This window comes from Chionomys nivalis, chromosome 7, assembly GCF_950005125.1.
Source record: "Chionomys nivalis chromosome 7, mChiNiv1.1, whole genome shotgun sequence".
In the NCBI taxonomy this organism is placed as follows: Eukaryota; Metazoa; Chordata; class Mammalia; order Rodentia; family Cricetidae; genus Chionomys; species Chionomys nivalis.
Window position 1 is genome coordinate 13,393,173 of NC_080092.1, and position 17,535 is coordinate 13,410,707.

The following is a 17,535-nucleotide window of genomic DNA, read 5'->3' on the forward strand; positions in this document are numbered from 1 at the left end:
CTCTAGATGTGAGCTAGTCCAAGAACCTGGTGTGGGAGGCTCTCCTGAAAGACGAACGCTTCCTCGAGATTGGTGTAAGGGACTCAGATGTATTTTTGAGAACCCAGTCCCTTTTAGGGAACAGAAAGGCTTGGAAAGGGACAGCTGACACTGGACAAGGATCCAGGGACAGGTTCCCTGGAGTCTTGGCCAAGACGGGAAGGAAGGTTCTACTCATAGAGGTCAGCCAGTGAGCCATAGCACTTCAGGCTTGGCCTAGTTTATCCTCAGGAAATTTCGGTGAGGTTGTCCCATGGTCATGGGGGAAACTGAGGCAGTTTTTCTAGTCACTGTTCCATCCTGTCTCCCCAACAGGAAACTGTTCACATGTCTGGATGCTGTGCGAGGGAGACAGGCCCTTCAGTGGACGGGCTTCAGTACTGGGAGTAGACAAAGAGGAAGAAGCAAGCCTATGGCTGTCTTAAGTCCCTACCGAGGACACACACTCTGACTATTCCTCTCTGTATTTTCTTACCTCAAACCAGCCGCCTTATTTTGCACATGAGCAAAAAAAGATTCTCAAGAGGTCTGAGGGAGTGCCAAAAAAAGAGTCATTTTTAGTTATAGGTGAGAAAACCAAGACTTTTTGAGGAAGCCGTGTGCTCCAACAAGAAGAGGCAGTAGCGGATGAGGTGGCTCTGAGGGACCTCTGTTCTGAATCCCCGTCAGATACAGGTAGGACAATAGCCTCTGAATACCTGTCATGTACAGAGGCTTCAGAGCTGAGAAGATTTCCGCCCAAATGACTTGGGGTTACAAGACACCACCCTAAGAATCAAATATTGGTGGCGGTGGTTGCTGTGGGATAATATCCCCCTATTGACCACAGCTCCTGGAAAAGTCAGGGCCTCCAGGGGGAGGCTCCTGGCTGAGGGACTGCAGTATGTAGGACTGCCGGAAGTCCCTTCAGTGGCAGTACTCAGGCTCACAAAGCCAGTACCGGGTGACTTTACTAGGTTATGGAGGTCATCTTATGTGCTACCAGTACAAAAAGACAAAAAACATGGTGTCCTATCCAATCTTCCTCCCTCGGGACAATTCTTGCCTGGCCAGGGGCCAGACAGGGGCAGTTTATCTCCTTGTCTTGGGGTCACATTGACCACGGTGTAATAGAGTGGGAGACAGGAGATAGTGTTGGTTCACAACCTACAGATGAGCATCCATATCTTCCCAGTGCCTGGAAACTGGGACATCTCCCCCAAACACACCCCAGAGCACATCTCCAGAGCCCAGAGCCATCAGCAGCAGCCCCAGCAAGCATAGGGTAGGCAGAGGGGGTGGGAGCGGACAGAGAGACTCAGTCCCTGGCAGAGCTTTGGCATGAGGTCAGACACTGGGAAGAAAATATGGGGATGTAGATCCCATCTGACTACCTGGGAGAGTCTGGAAAGAGGGGACGGCCTGGAGGAACACAGTCCTCTGTTATCAGGAACTGATAGCTGGAATGGACATGAACTTGACCAAACAGACACCTGCTCACAAGAGCTGACACCACCCTCAGAAGATCAGCGGGGGATGGAGGTTCCCCCCTCCAGTCTCTCAGACACTGGGGCAGACAGGTCCCTTGCCCCCTTTCTTCTGGGCAGGGCATTATTCCATTCCGTTGAGATCAGAGCCAACATTGTTTGGGTGAGAAAATGAAATGAGAAACTTTCTGCCGGTCTACCCCTGCGATGGGCACTCTGAGAGAACGGGACTCGAAAGCTTGGACTCAGGGTGAAGCTGGCCAGGGAAATATTTTTATTTCTTCCTATGGACCAGTGCAACCATACTTCTCCTTCGCCAGCCTGTCCACCCCAGACACAGCCTCAGCGCAGCGCTGGGAGCCGCCTGGATACCCAGCCTGGGGTTCTGCCTCTGAAGACTGAGTGGACCAATGGGAAGCCACCAGCTGGGGTAAACCCAGGAGTTGAGATGGAAGCAGACAGGCAGATACACAGGACAGGGCATCTATAAGGAAAGAGGTGGTGGGGAAGTGGTCAGGACACTGGTGTCCCCTTCATGCTGCTCCGATGCAAGGAGGCTCTCAGGGAACAACATCAGAATCAGGGCTGGTAGGCAAGTCAGATGGGCCCTGGGCCCCAGGAGTTAATACTCAGGAGGCTCGCCAAGTCCCAACAGAACTGGCAAGGCCACCTGGCCCTTGGGAACCTGGCAAGCCCCAAAGCTAATCCCAGCCCAGCAGCAGGGCCTTGCAGCTTTGTCAGTGAGCCGGGCGCCTGGGGTTCTTCTTGGTGTGGGGTGTCAATGAGAAAACTCCGAGGGCCATATGGGTCCAGACAACCCTTGGCTGGATGCGGGTCTGGCAGGGCTGGATCCACATGGGCAGCAGGCTGTGAAGGCATCAGCCATCCAGTAGACCAGTTCTCAGAACACCACTCCCCACACCTGGCAGCCTGGCACACTCAGACCTCACGAGCTATTGTAGACAGATCCAGGTGGCTTTCCCCAAGTGCTGGACTTGGCAGGCCCTAGAGTCAGGCTTCCCAAAGTCGGGCAAGGGAAGTAGTAAACCCCCTCCACACTGGGGTGCTTGAGAGTCCCTTCCACCCCCAGACTGAGGATGAAGTCTACATAGCTGCGTTGCAGCCGGCTCCTGGCAGCCCCTGCTAACCACATGCACCCGAGAGGCTTGGCGGGGGCCTCCCGCTGTCTCTCCTCCCAACCATTTTCTCCCTAGAAACTTTCCTCTAAGCACACAGTTCTGCCAGGCTCTCTTGGGATGGTTTTTCACGGCTTCCAGATTGGCTCTGAGACAGGACATCCCATACCCCTCAAAATGTTCATCAGCTTGAGACACACTACATAGCTACCCAGATACCAGTCTTGATTCGCCTGGGAGCAAAATATGGCTTAGAATGGCCCATCTGCACCTGTTTGTATCCTTAGGAGCAACCCCTAAAATGAGGAAGCCAGACAAGGCTAAAGGCGTGGTGTTTAAACTCAGAGCAAGTGATTGTGAGGGGGCATCTGACCACCTCCCTAAGATGAGTTGAAGCCCCTGCTTTGGGGAGTCTGAATGAGCTCTGCACCCCTAAAAGTGGCCTGATGACCAGACTCTTAGCAGAGTGTCACCTCCCTCCTGGGAACCTTCACGAAAAAAAACCTCCAGGCTTGAGAGAAGTAACACACAAAGCATGCTCCAAGTAGATAAAAAGCATTTTTTTAAATTTTATCAAATTGATCTGTACAAAAGTTAGCATTGCTTGGTCAGAAAGTAGCGAAACACAGCAGGCGAAGGTCAGCAAATATCTTTCTGAATTTAATGCCAAAAAAAATAGATTGCATAAAAATGAGTTTGCTGTGGGTCCCACCCCCACCCCCAGAATGAGATATGCTAAAAGAAAAAAAAAGACAGTTTTTTTCCTCTAAAAAAAAAAAAGGTAGGAAAAGTAGAAAAATGTAAAAGAAGCAAACTTCTCAGATGTGAGTAAATGTACAAAGTCTCCAAGGCACAAGTTTCTGTGAAGTAGCCGGTTACACACAGCACACAGCGAAGCGGGGCGGTGAAGCAGGTGGTGTTTTCTAACTAGGAACCTGGGCAGGTTAGTGGAGGGGGCTTTCCCTTCACAGCTTGGTAAGTAGCGCCTGGTGCCAAAGAGCCAAGATTATCGTGGTTCTGCAGCTGCCAACTTGCAGAAAATTCTGTCTTCTACCGCTTGGCACCACTGAGGGCAGAACTGACATTCCTGTCTTCCGATGCCCAACCTGATGCTGGTGCTGGGCGTTTTGTTCTAACCAGACCCCAAGAGGTAATCATTTCCTCCCGTGCCTGGTAGAGGCCTCCCAGGCTATCTGAAGGCCAGGGAAAGAGATACGATGGGGTGCTGAACCACTTCCCTCCCGTCCTTCACAAAACAAGCTTCCATTCTGTCTTAAATTCTACTCTCTGCGCAAATGACTTCATTAATTAAAGATAAAATAATACAGAACATAAATACATCTTTAACAGCTTTCAAAACAGACATGTTTAAGCCTTAAAATAAAAATTATGAAAAAAATAAAAATAAACACAAGAAGTGTTTGTCTCAGCCAAACCTTGCTGGGAAGAACTGTGGTAATGAGAAACCCCTCCATCTCACATCGGTCCCAAGAGATGCCCGAGTGGATGCATCCCGAGCGTCCACAGATGTGCTTTCACCATGGGAACAACATCCCTTGGTTCCAGGGAGTTCTTGGCTGGGCTGGTAAGAACCCGAGGCCCCGTCTCTCCTTTGTCCTTAGCCATAGCTATCTTCTCTTTCACTGAGATGCAAAACCAAGGCGCTGGTACTCACTCATCCAAACCGGAGAGGGACAGAATGGCTGTCTTGGAAATAACCAGTTACCTCAGAGAGAGAAGAGGAGGAAAAGAGAGCTCTGTCCCCTGGCAGAAGTTTGGATATCCAGAGGCAAAGGGACACAGGGTGACAAAGCCTGGCTTCCTGCAGATTCAGCAGGCACTTGACGGAGCGAGGCCGCGCTGGCTGCCTCCACCCTCTACCGAGTACGCTTCTGGAAGACCTCAAAGACCTGGCTATACTTCGTGGACACTGAGTCCTCCAGGGTGCAGCAGCCTCAGGGTCGGGTCAGGGTGGTGTACACAGGTTGGTCCCAGTTGCTGCTGGGGCTGTGTGCGGGTGGCATGGTGAGCCCATTGAGCAGTGGTGAGGCATAGGGCCGGCGGGATGAGTGAAAGTAAGGGTATTGGTAGAGGCTGGGCGGGTAGCCAGGGTAGGGGCTGTAGTAGTTGGAAGCCTGCAGGTCAGTGTAGTCACACTGTGCACTGGCGAAGGAGCTGGCAGCCGTGGCAGAAGCAGCTGTGGTGACACTGGCCTGGGCACTGTAGGAACCATAGTCAGCATGGCCAGGTGAGCCATGTGACTGGTCATTGTAGTGGGTGGGACTCAGCTGCTCCGTCTTGATATGTGGCCGAAGGGGTCCTGCCTCTGTGGGCGAGGCTGACGCCGAGGGAGCTCCCTTGTGGGCCCACACAGGGGATGCCCCTATGCCAGTTGCCCCGGAGTGGGAGTAGGAAGTGCCCCCATAGGAGCCAGAGGCAGTGGCCTGGCTGGGCTCTGTGGGCAAGGTTGAGTGGCCATTAAGGGGCAAGTACTGGTCAAACTCGTGGACATCGAAGGTATCCATGGTACTGATAACTTCGCTGCTGAGCTCGGAGATGTCCACATTGCTGAAGTCGATGTTCTGGCGGCCGCTGTCCACTAGGCGGCGCCCTTCCAGCCTTAGCTCTTGCTTGCTTCCACTGCCGGCCTGATGCAGGTCTGTCTTGGGGGTGGTGGGTGGGGTGGGCGGCCCATGGGTCTGGCCTGAGAAAGAGAGTATATTTCAAGGATGAATGCCCCTTCTGTGGGTCCAGGGTGGAGCTGGTGGGTGACACCAGGAACCCTGGTAACTGCCACAGGTACGAATCAACAGCCTTTTGTTTCCTTACCTTCCCAGAAATTCCGGCAAACTCAGACCTAGCCCTCACTTACTGGCTGAGAAAATTCCGTTAAGCACTGTGCTGTGGGAAGACCCAAGGCCCCTCCTTGAAGACCTGGGTGGGGGATGGAAGGTGGCCAGCCAGCCCCACCAGAACTAGCATTAATGGGGCACTCTTGGAATGCCTGGCCCTGGGCACAGGACCAAGCTGAACCCACACAACCCCGTTCTTCCCCATCACAGCGGAGTAAAGGGAAGCTCGGGCCTGCCTCCAGTTTCACCGAGGCTGCTTGGTTGCTGGGACCCCACCCGCCAGCCTGATTCTGAAGCTGGGGTTGTTGTCCCATGCTACTGTCACTGAAGAGTGGAGGCAGACCGCGAGGAGTCCCATTGAAGATACACGTCTCCAGAGTGCTGGATGGGCTACTCAGCTCCCTCCTTTTGAGCATCAGAAATAGGTATATTCAGAGGCTTTTTCAGGGGGCTAGAGAAAGTCTGACCCTCTGCCCATAACGAGGGCAGGCCTTCCTACACTCCAGGTCAGTCCCACTACTACCTACCCCATGCTAAGGGTCCCAGAACCTACCTGTGTGGTCGCTGTGGTGGTGTGTGTCGCCGAGGACTGCATCGGCTTTGTACATGGGACCACCAGGGTGGTGGCCCAGTTCCGTGCCAGAGTCCGAGTCGCTCCGGCCAGCCTTCACACTCTTCCTCCTCCGTGGCTGGTACTTGTAATCTGGGTGGTCTTTCTTGTGTTGGACACGGAGCCTCTCGGCCTCCTCCACGAAAGGACGCTTCTCGCTTTCACTCAGCAAGCTGCAGAGAACACAGTAGGGCGAGGATGTCCCCAGAGCTGCAGGGCTGCCAAGGGCCCAGGCAGCACCAGCACACACACTACTGTGGGAGCTGGTCTGGAGTCAGACAGCAGGAGCACACGATCCGGGTGCTGGGGAGGCCAAGGCACCCTCCAGCGGGTAGCCTGCCCTCATGCTGAGCATCCTGGCACCAGAAGGGTAGAGCCCACTAGGCCTGTGTGGTGAAGACTGTATGTTCTTTAGAGTCCAAGGAACAAGCACCTTTCTGGGGCGCCCCCTTTCCAACTGTATTTTCTCGTCCATCCCATACCCTCTCTCAGCCACAGTGGAAACTACACTTTGACAAAGGCAAAGCTTCCCGGGAGCCAGCTGTGACTCAAGGCAGCTAGCTGGCTTTGCTGCCCTTTCGGCCTCAAGCTTCCAACAGTGAAGGCAAAATCCAGGAGACTGTCCTCTGTGCACACACACCCTAAGACTTCCAGCCTTGCGCCTCTGCCTGCGGGCAGAGCTGAGTTGGGGCAAGGCAACCTCGCCACCCTGCTCAGCCCAGTGTTACTAAGGAGGACCTGTTTCAAATCAAGCAGAAGCAGCTGGGAGGTTTGGGATGTGCGGTGCGGAGGAACTTCTGTGCTCCTGTCTTCTTCAGCAATGCCTGCCTTTCTCATGCCAGCATGCCCACCGAGCCGTTCTCACTTTTCACCGACTCTTCCCTCCCTCCATTCCAGGTTGGTGTGGCCTGAGAGAAATGGCACCCGGGGACAGTACCAGCCAGCAGACTTGGACTCCTCACGGCTATCCTGAGTCCCAGTTTTTGCCCAGGACAAAGCAGCTTGATGCCTGCCCCTATCTATGCCTACGGGCCATGGTGGGCCAATCAAAGCTGAGATTCTCAGGTCTGTAGTTCTCAGCAGGATACCCCAAGAAGGGATAAAGTGCTGGACGGTGACACTCCCGGTACTGGCCTCCGTGCATCTCCAAGGTCCCACCCACACCTGGTGTCCGGTCTCTGTTGACCAAGGTATTTTTCCACCAGACCCACCCTGGGACCAGCCCAGGAGCACTGTCCAAGCTTGGGCACGACGCCACCTTCTTCAGCCCCTACGTCCCCTTCCTCAGCCAGAGTGTTTTGAGTTCCCACACTCACCGCCACAGCTTGCCCAGGGTCTTGCTGAGCTCTGCGTTGTGAAGATGCGGGTACTGGTCTGCCAGTTTGCGGCGCGCCGCCTGTGCCCACACCATGAAGGCGTTCATGGGCCGCTTCACGTGTGGCTTGGCCTTGAGCGTGCCGCTACCGCCGCCGCGCACGGGCATCGGCACTAGACTCCAGTCATAGCCCTTAAGCACCTGTGACACGGCATCACGGATGCAGGCAGGGAAGCGTTCGTCTGCAGCCTCAGCAGTGTCCCCTCGGCCGCCGCCCCCAGCACGGCCCAGGCCCTCCGATCCCTCAGGCGACGGCGGCGCATCGGAATCTGAATCCTCCACGTGTGACATGGAGCTAGCAGTGCCGGACGGGCTGCAGGGCGGCTGGGCGCGGGCCTCACTCATGTCCAGCATCGGGGCCACGCGCGGAGGGGTACGCAGTGGGGGTGGACACAGTGGTCGCGCCCTGTCACACTATGGACGGACACTCTGGAATTCAAGGTTGCCACGCAGGACTCAATCTTTGTGCCCGTCGCAGGCGCCCAGCTGCCGATCCTCAGTCGCTGCAGCTCAGTCTCAGTTCTGGGACCCGCAACAAGTTTCTTTAAGCGGTGGCCGAAGCCCCGCCCCTCCCGGCCAGGGTTGGCAGGCAAGCCCTCCTCGAGGCGGAGCTTGGGTGCCCCGCCCCAAATCCAAGGATGAGGATCCCGCCCCGCCCTCCGCACCACGTGGGCCAGGCGCCCCGAAGCCTGATCCCTCGACTGAGGCAGGGTCAGAGGGCTAAGGGTGACATACTGCCCAGCGTCCGGTTCTCTGCAGCGTGGCTCGACTTTCGGGCGGCTGGCGAGGATGCTAATCCACAAGGTTCCTGAGTCCAACATCCCTCCCTCCACTGTGAATCCGCTATTTCAAACAAATCTGGGTTCTGCCCGCCGGGTGGCGCAATGACAGTAGCCACCAGGTGACCCTGGTAACTCGCGCACCTAGGTGAGCTGGAGGACCCCCCGGGGCCGGACAAAGGTGGGAGGACGGGGGCGCTGGGCGGGGCTGCCAGGTCGCGGCTGCTGAGTCCCTAGGGCGGTCGGCGGATGGCCCGGCCGGACGCGGGGGCCCGGGTCCTTCCGGGTATGACCTGCGGCAGGGGCGCGGAGGTTCTGGCGGGCGGGCCTGGGTGGTCTGGCGGAGGCGGAGGCCACGCTGGGCCACTTCGCCTCAGCGCCTGGAGAGAAGGAGAGTGCTCAGGGTTGGAAAGGGGACGTTTCTCCCAAGGCCAGCGCCAAGCCGCCAGTCCGAGCCGCGCCCGAGGTCGCCCCCGCGAGTTGGCTCCTGGCCCGGAGGTCTCCAAGGGCAGCTAGAATTCTCTTGCCAAACTCAATGAAGGCGACGTACCTGCCACCCTAAGCTGTGACTCTCGAGAGCCAGGTGACCCTAAACAAGGCCGCCTGTCTTCCAAACCAGTGGATGTGGCAGCAGGGAAAAACCGTGGCTCCTGCCGTATCACCTCGGGGGGCTCCTTTTTCCAGAAAAGACCACTTGGGAAGTCTGTGGACATGGAGCTGGGGTGAGGGATCTCACCGCGCTTAGTGCAGGACTGGCCTCCCATCCCCACCTTCAGCCAAGGCGTGAGTGGTGCTCTAACCACCAGGTCTGGGATCCCAGCCTCAGGTTTTGCCAGCAGACCCGCAGTCTCGCTTCTGGAAAGGGCCAGTGCTGTGCAGTTGTGGCCTTGGGGCACCTACAGTTCCTGCCTGGAAGAAGGAAGTCCAAGTCCCTGCCACCTGCTGAGGGGACCCCCAAGGAAGAGAAGCTACTTTAGTTGCGACTTTATTCTAGTTGTGCTTCGTGGTGTGTGTGTGTGTGTGTGTGTGCTGAGTGGGTGGAGAACTGGCTGCCATTGTCTGCTAAACTTTTCCTTTATTCTGACTGGCATCTGCCGAGAGAAAGACCCTTCCCTATACACCTACGGTGGCTGTCCTCTCCATTGGGGATCCCTCCATTTAGGGTCCCACCTTTTGGGAAAGAAGTGTCTAGAAGGCGTAAAGACCCCTGCTGTCTAGTGTACTGTTATAGCGCCATCCATACCAGCAAAAGAAGTCTACTTGGCCTAGCTGAGGATGGAGACCAGGCCCACCCTGTGTTCCTCTCAGGGCTGATCCCCAAAGTCTCGGGTCCCAACCCCCAGTGCCTCCATGGACCCATGCTCTCAGGCTTCAACTTTGCTGAGAAAGTATAAAACTGAGTTCTCATTGGGTACCCCAGGCTCTCAGTGCAGCTTCTTCCTGGTCCCCATCCTTGGGGCCATAATATACTTATTCTCAGATCCCTAGACTGCTTGGTCCCTTGGAAGAAAGGAGGTGGAGCTCATCCTGGCTCTACCCACAGTTTGAACCTTCCTCTCACGGGGGTCTCTAGTGCCCCCCAGAGGACTGGTAGTCAGCCCTGTTAGTTATGAGCTATAGGCCTCTGTGGGCTGCCAGGAGCTGATCCAGCCCTGCCCAGTACATTGGCACACAAGTGGTATCCTGAGCTCTTCTAGGCTATGTTCAGAATTGAGGCCAGTACAAGTCATGGGCACACAGGTGGTGCTCCAGGCCCATGCTAGGCCGTTGTTGGGTCATCTTGAAAGACCAGTACATCCTCCAGGTCTTTAGACTCTTCAGACTGACTGGTTTACATCCTTGGCCACTAGACAGACCCTGAACAGACATGAAGCTGTGACCAGGGCCTCCTTAGGACCAAACAGTAGGAAACTGCTTCCTAGTCCTTGACCTGATAATGCAGAAATCGACAGTTCTTTAAAACTTGAACGGAAACTATAGATACTGCCTCTCAATTTACCTGTGGGCCACTGGACCTTGTTCAGGTGTGGACCAGTTCCTCCTTCTCTTAACTTTTCTTCCTGCCCCCACCCTCTTTCATGGCTGGTCCAAGTTTTGCCCCAGTCTGCATGACCTTGCCCTGGTCCCGAACTTCCCCATTATCGTGTGGGTTTTACAGTTCTAGAGGGAGGATCGTATTGGCTAAACTTGCTCCAAGTGCCCATTCCTGGACCAGTGGATCTGGAGCCTGGGGAAGGGCTGTTGAGTAGGTCTGCCTCAGCTTGGCTTGTGTGTCCTCAGCCTGGCCTGGTTCTCCTTCTGCCCCTGCACCCGGAGCTGTACATCAGGCAGCTGGCAGGGCATCCCTGCGCGGCCATGGAGATGTTTAATTGCTGACAGTGGCCTAGAAGAAACAAAATGTGCAGGCAGTAAAGGATGAACTCAGAGCAGGACTCCTGTGGACTGTCGCCCTGCTCACTGTGTGCCCAGGGGCAAGAGAGGGGCTCAGTGGATCCCCTTGTCACTCTAGAAGGCTGCTCTCCCAGTAACATGCTCAGGGCACTGGGTCAAGCACCTGGCCTCCTACCCCCTCTTCGTTCAGTGGTCTCAAGGATGCTGTCAGAGCTGGCTGCAGTGGAAATTGCAGTTGGGGGTGACAGCTAGTCCCTCAGTAGATCTGTCATCTATAGGGGAGCTGCTGAGGTCAGTTTGTACCCTCTCTGCTGCCCCATGGTCCATCCCTCAGACCTACAGGGGCAGTGTTCCTGCCATACCACGTCTGCAGCCTGCTCCTGTGTCATGCCATGCTAAGCCATGTCTGCTGCATGCCTCTGGCTCCGGGGAAGGGTGAGAACGCTCCCTCCAGCCCAGCAGCATCTTTGGCGTTTGATGCTCCTTCAGACACTCTTCTGGGATGTTCTCAGTTTGAAAGGATTCTGGAAAGGGTCTGTATTTTAATCCATGCAGTGGACAGCAACATATATCTGCTTCAGTGTGACAGACAGGTCTGTGCAGAGGCCAGAGATGTGTTGGGAAAAGCCATTGTTTCCACTGCTTTGCCCCATTTCCTCTGGGACTCCTGGGTCCCAGAATTTCAAGCTGGATTCCTTCCTTCACCCTATCAGGGTCCTGGGTGGAGCTGACTCCCAACAGTATCCAGAGGGTCTTGGCACTTCCTCCTTGGCACGGGGCAATTGGTACTTTTGAAGCCAAAACCAACCTCAGTAGGGTCCTCACGGCGCTCGAGCTGCTTTTCCTGGGTGGAAGCAAACGCCGTGAAGTCCTCCACACAGGTGCAGGCATCTGTGACTGGGATGGTGAAGTCTGGTAACAGAGTGTCAGTATGGGTTAAGCTGGACTTGAAAGGCTCATTCTGACACTAGACACCTGGATCTCCAGCCCCATGCCTGGTGCTCATCCTGGGGACCCCACACCACCCTGATCCTAGCCTTTCCCCATCACCTATGAGTATTAGCTCCCCAGAAATGAGACATGAGGGCCTAGATAGAGCAGGTGTTGGTGGGGACTCACTCAGAAACTCACGAGCTACTCTGTGTTCGTCCTGCCAAGCGCCAATTCTCAGACCCAGCAAGGCTACCTGCCCATCCATGGTGCCCACAGTTGCAACTTTACTAAGCAGAACCCTGTTTCCTGAGTAAGCAGTAAAGCAAATGACTTAGAATAAAATTGTAACAAAATAACCTGATAGCCCAAAACCTCTTTTGCCATGATTGAAGGTTCCAGATACCTATCAGTGCCTGGGGCAAATTAAACACACCACTAAATGGTTTTCTGCTGTCTGGCTTGCATCTGTTCCCTTAAATGTGGTGAGGGAGGTTTCACTTAGATCCCACTAGGCCATACACTGTGGTTTGGGCTGTTTGTTATGCAGCATTAGTGGCTGATACAGTGACAGTTCAGCTCTGTGGGCAGAGTCCAGCCCATAGGCCCCCTGGGTTCTGACCTCTGGGCTGGGGCTTTCCAAGAATTCTTCCAGTTTGGAGCACAGCTCACAGCCATGTTCTGCTGCGGGGCCCTACCCCAGACAGCTTACCACCATTCTACCTTGAAGTCACAGCTGCTGCTGGTACTCAAGGCCTCATCCCCCTGGGGTGCAGGGGGAGCTGAGGGTGCAGCAGAGGAGATACAGTAGCCAAGAGAACAGCCGCTGAGTCACAGCTTCAGTCCAGCCAGCAAATGGCATGGCACCTGCTCACTGCCGCACCTGCCGGTCTCGGACGGGTTTTGGCCAGTGGACAGTGGCGGGGGTGTGTGTGGAAGGGACTAGTCCAACTGACCACTCTTCTAGGCGAAGGCAACAGATGTGGAACCTGCCCCTTCCACAAGCAGACTTCAAGACATGAAAAATTGGGGTAAATGAAGGGTACACGATTATATTCAGCCAAAGCCGGGTTCTCGGAGAGCCAGAGACAGCTGCAATTGCACATCAGGGACAATAGCCCTGAGACAGTGGGGACTGCTGAGCTGGGGTGCCTGGGGACAGCTGGACGAGGTGCTGACAGGGGGCTCATTCCTCTGTGAAGCCGTTCCGCAGCTGCTGGGAGAGCTGCCAGCTAGCGGGCAGTGTGCCCTGTCCCCATACCCATCTTAGCCACTGGTTGGAGGCTTCAGGCAGCTGGGGCGCAGGCCCCAACTAAGAGTGGGTGAGCACCAAGCCTCCAGAGACACCAGCTGGGTCCTGTGCTGGCAATCCCTCTTGGGACCCCCCCCCCCACTTTTCTTTTTCTTTTTTGGGAGCTCTCTGCCAGAGGCCCCAGGGCAGCCCCTCCTGATCTGAGTTCTCTCTGGCCAGCCGGCTTGACTCTTTCTGTAGTTTTCGGCTTAACATGATGTTTAGAAGCCCGCTTCATGCTGGTGGCCTCCAAGGTGACAGGAGCAAAGCTCAGGGTGCCCCTGGGGCCCCCTCCTGTGCATGAGCCTCCAGCTGTTTGGCTCTGTCTAGGTTCTGCTTTCTATGTGGAGCACAGCTGTATGTAAGAACTTGTCTGCCAGATGTTCGACACCCAGACAAACGTGGTAGAAGCCACAACGTACTCTGACAAGTAGAAACAATGCCTTTAGGTGATTGTGAGACATCCCACTTCGGGAGCTCATTCATGGTTTTTGTTTACCTTTTAAAAAAAATTTCATTGAAGCCAGGTATGGCGATACACATCTGTGATTCTGATACTTGGAAGACAAAGGCAGGAGGATGGATTTAAGCTCAAGGCCAGCCTGAGCTACATACTGAGACCTATATTTTTTTTAAAAAAAGGAAGAAATAAAAAGAAAAAAGAAAAGAAAGTGAAATTCACATAAACTAAAGGATTCAGTGGCATGTAGGGTATCAGCGTGATCATGTATTCATTTAATTTCAAAACATCCCAGAAGGAGTCCCCACATCCCCTTTTTTCTCCCCACCCCTCGAAACCACAAATCCATCTTTCATAATGGAAGTGCCTTTTCTACAGGTTTCCCACATCATGCCTGACTTGTCTCAAGAATTTAGAACTCATCCGTATCATAGCATAATCAACTCCATTCCTCTTTATGGGTGAGTAATATACCAGAGCTGTTTCAGTTTTTAAAACAGAGTCTTACTATTTGCAATCCTCCTGCCTCAGCACCACCAGCACTAGGATCACAGGTATGCACCATCATACCCAGCTTCCCAGTGTACTTCTTATTAAATTTGGGCAGAAATGAGCAAGAACACCAACGCCTTCCTGGCTCAACTCTGCCCTGTGTGACCTGCTTGAACGCCAGTTCCAGACAGCATCCCAAGAAGGCAAGCCAGGGGCAAGAAACTTGAGCCACCGAAGACATGAGTTCCCTGCAGACCCTTCTGCTGGCCTCACCCACTGTGGGCAAACCCAGAGAGGAAGCCTAGAGCTGAGTCCCAGCCCCAGCTGGAGTGCTGGATACTGGAACAAGAGGCCCATTTTATGCTCTGCACAATGCCCCATTGTGCCCTTCGGCAGGGAGGACAATGTTACCACTGCAAGGGGAAGCTGAGGACAAAGGGCCCTTTGTGAGGATGGTCCCCACCTGAGCAGCAGCACCCAGGATCGCACCTGATGGTGGAGCAGCCCTTCCTCTCCTTACAGCCCCTGCGCAGAGCTGGCTTCCAGAAATGACCTGGGGAAGCTGTGCAGGCCTGAACTGACTTCCCCAAATGACTCTGCTGGCCCATCCCAAGCCTGGCACATGCCAGTGAGAAGGAGAGGCAGGGACAAGGGTTCTTAGTGAAGGACCTGGATACAGGATACACAGGTTCCTTCCCTCGGTCTCTAAAGTTTGAGATCTTGGGCGGATGCTGGCCTGTGGGAGGCCTGGCAGGTGGGAAGTATTTGTCTTATCCATTGCAACATCTGTATGGGACATACTTCACAGCTGGACTCCCAAGGGAGTGTTTCTGAAGAAAAAGAAAAGAAAACTTAAAAAACCAAACACTTTATGGGATGTATTTATATGCTAGTACTCCAATATCAGGGAGACTGGAGGCTGGGAAGAATCCTAGCAGCTGCACACCAGTCCTTACCCAGGAGAGGTTCACTGCGGGTGTGGAGGTATAAACACTATTGGGTTGTTTGACGATGCAAGCATTGGTAATTTATATGCCAAAACAGCAAGAGCAAAAATGAGATACGAAAGACAGATTGTTAAAAACAGTAGAGGTAATTCACAAGATAAGGCACAAGATCTCTAAGACATACAGAGTCTGAAAGAGGAATGAAGGAAATCCCGCAACTCCCCCAGCGGTGCCCGAGAGCCCGGTAGTTTGCCGGAGAACCCCTAGGCTGGTGGAACCATTGCCCTGCACACACCCTTCCTCCTGCTGAAGAGCACCTCTCCATTATCATCTGTGTGCAGGGCCCGAGTGGCCCCTAACATGAGGAAGCAGAGTTGCTCTCAAGCCTGTGGCCTGTACTACCAGCACTGAGGAGGACAGAGTCATGAGGATTGTTTGTTGTCGTCCTGGACTATACAGTTCAAGGCCACTGTGAGCTGCTAAATAAAATAAGCAATAAAATATAAAAGCAGAGTTGTAGGTGTGTGTCTCCTTGGGATTCTGCTCAGGCCAGTGGTCGGTAAATTCTTCCCTTCTGAGTCCTTGATGGCCCTCTGGCCACATACATAGCTTGAGACCTCCTAGGAGTGCCATCTAGGTCCACTGGGGTCTTTGGGGACCACAGAGAAGGAGATTTAGCCAGGATAGGAAGTTGGAGGCTCCAGGCTGATTTTCAGGTTTGTTCCTGCCAACTGTCGAAAAGTATGCTTCGCGCCTTCCTGGGCGGTGGGCAGCCTGGGAGCTCAGGGTGAAGGGCCTGTTCTGGCGCTGCCACAGACCTAGTCATCGCTGCTACAGAGTGGGGATCCGCACTCAGGGCGCGGGTGTCTACTAGCTTCTTCACCTGACGCCTGTCCTGCATAAACTGAAGCCTGCACAAAACGCCACCGCTAGGCCAGACCTCCCAGAGAGGGCGTGGCGCGTGGCCTTTGGCTGCAAGTGGGTAGGCGTGTCGTCCAGGGAAGCCGGTGTGACTTTCCAGAAGTGTGGGCGGGACTTCCCTGCGCATGCGCCCAGATAGTCTGGTAATGGCTGCGCCCGAGGGGTCGCTGAGGAAACGGAAGGTCGGAGATGTGGATCAGAAGCCAGCGTCGCCACCCACGGCTACTCGCGATCCCGTGGGCTCTCCAGCCCGGCTGCGCACTGGCACCTTCTGGCTGACCAGAGTCGTGCTCCTGCGGGCCCTCGCTTTCATTTACTGTGAGTGTCCGGTGGGCGCATCCTGTGACCTGTCCCAATCCTTGCTCACTTCCGGATTCCCGTTAGCCACTTTGTACGCTTCTAGGACTCTGCACCACCCCAACCGTGCTGCCTTCTGTGAGCTTCTGGACCTGCCTTCTTACTCCCGACTCCGTGGGTGCCTAAAGTTATGTCAGGTCCCACGGCGTGTCCGTGGGACCTCAACCCCACCTGCCTCGACGCAGTCTCACTTAGCACAGGTTTAGAGGCGAAGGCATCCCCACGCACTCTCCCTCTGCGTTCTTCCTTGGAGTGGCGAGAGACAGTGCTATGCAATTCTGTTCCGAAGACCTAGGGGAGATGAGGGTCTTTAACCTGCAGTTTAGACGTAGCTTTGCCACTTTTGCCGTGTCAGCCGCCCCCCAATAGACCCAAAGGTGGTGCGGCAGTCCCAACCTGGACAGCTTGGAAGGACGCCTGGCAAAGAGCCAAGGGTCTAGCTAGATTCATTGGCGGGCTAGAAATGTGTGCTTGCTGCTAAGGTTCAGCCAGGTCTGCTCTGGAGGGACTCCCAGGTTCTGCCTAGGATCTGGCTCTGCAGGCCTTCACAGCCCATTGCAACATCCCACACCCGCCTGAGCCTGAGGAAACCTTAAGGAGCCTCCTTCACTTCAGAAAAAGCAGAACCGAGGGGACTGGTGGTCATGCTGACTTTTTTGTTTTTGTTTTTGTTTTGTTTTGTTTTTCGAGACAGGGTTTCTCTGTGTAGCTTTGGAGCCTTTCCTGGAACTCACTCTGTAAACCAGGCTGGCCTCGAACTCACAGAGATCCGCTGGCTTCTCTCTCTCCCTCTCTCTCTCTCTCTCTCTCTCTCTCTCTCTCTCTCTCTCTCTCTCTCTCTCTCTCTCGTGCTGGGATTAAAGGTGTGCACCACCACCGCCCCGCTTTGTTTGAGACAGGATTTCTCTGCATAGCCTTCGCTGCCCCAGAATTCGCTCTGAAGACCAGGGTGGGCTCAAGCTCACAGAGATCCCTGCTGTGTCCCAGAGCACTGGGATTAAAGGCATACACCACCACACTGGGCACTGCTGTTTCTTTACTCATCTGTTATTCCCACCCACAGAGGAAGTGAGCCAGGAGATGTCAGATAGGGCCAGCTCTGAATGGCTCCCTATAATTGAAGCCTAAGTCCCCCAACTGTGGCTGAGAGCCTGTCCTACTCACAGGGACCAGCCTTCCTGCGGCCATCACACAGAGTTCATGACCAAAACCTGTGGACACCTGGCTGGTGGAAGCATCTGTGGATTTCAAATCCTCACCCTGATTCCTGTTAACTAGAGGGGTGGCCCTGGGACCGTGCGAACACTGGTGGACGTGGCCTAGCCTTTTAGTGAGGAGGGGAAGCTAAGAAGTGCTAAGTAAGCCAGGGCAGGGCCGGGATAGAGTGGCTGTGCTTGACGGGCCAGCCACCCTGCCTGGCTTGTGCATGGTGCACACCGGGCATTTTTAGGAAGAGTCACCTCTGAGGCTTTAGGCTGTGACCATGCGG

At 54.7% G+C, this 17,535-nt stretch overlaps 2 protein-coding genes across 2 annotated transcripts in view; one reads left to right on the plus strand and one right to left on the minus strand.

The window, feature by feature from the left end:
* Window positions 1–3,180: 3,180 nt before the first annotated feature.
* Sox8 (SRY-box transcription factor 8) lies at window positions 3,181–7,975 on the minus strand. The gene is made up of 3 exons (XM_057775353.1): window positions 7,420–7,975; window positions 6,047–6,276; window positions 3,181–5,345 (listed from the first exon to the last, which is right to left on the minus strand). The coding sequence occupies exons 1-3, from the start codon at window positions 7,830–7,832 to the stop codon at window positions 4,597–4,599; spliced, it is 1,392 nt and encodes a 463-aa protein (XP_057631336.1). The 5' UTR covers window positions 7,833–7,975; the 3' UTR covers window positions 3,181–4,596.
* A 7,839-nt stretch (window positions 7,976–15,814) lies between these two features.
* The window catches only part of Lmf1 (lipase maturation factor 1), a 90,201-nt gene continuing 88,480 nt past the window's right edge, over window positions 15,815–17,535 (plus strand). The window contains exon 1 of the mRNA XM_057775459.1: window positions 15,815–16,007. Coding sequence (XP_057631442.1) covers window positions 15,815–16,007 — 193 coding nt within the window. The remainder of the gene's footprint in view (window positions 16,008–17,535) is intronic.

Coding starts and splice junctions, on each gene's coding strand:
- Sox8 (XM_057775353.1), bottom strand. CDS start 7,832: ATGCTGGACATGAGTGAGGCCCGCGCCCAGCCGCCCTGCAGCCCGTCC. Junction 6,277..7,419: donor ACCCTGGGCAAGCTGTGGCG/GTGAGTGTGGGA, acceptor TGTTCTCTGCAG/CTTGCTGAGTGAAAGCGAGA. Junction 5,346..6,046: donor CCACCACAGCGACCACACAG/GTAGGTTCTGGG, acceptor TCTCTTTCTCAG/GCCAGACCCATGGGCCGCCC.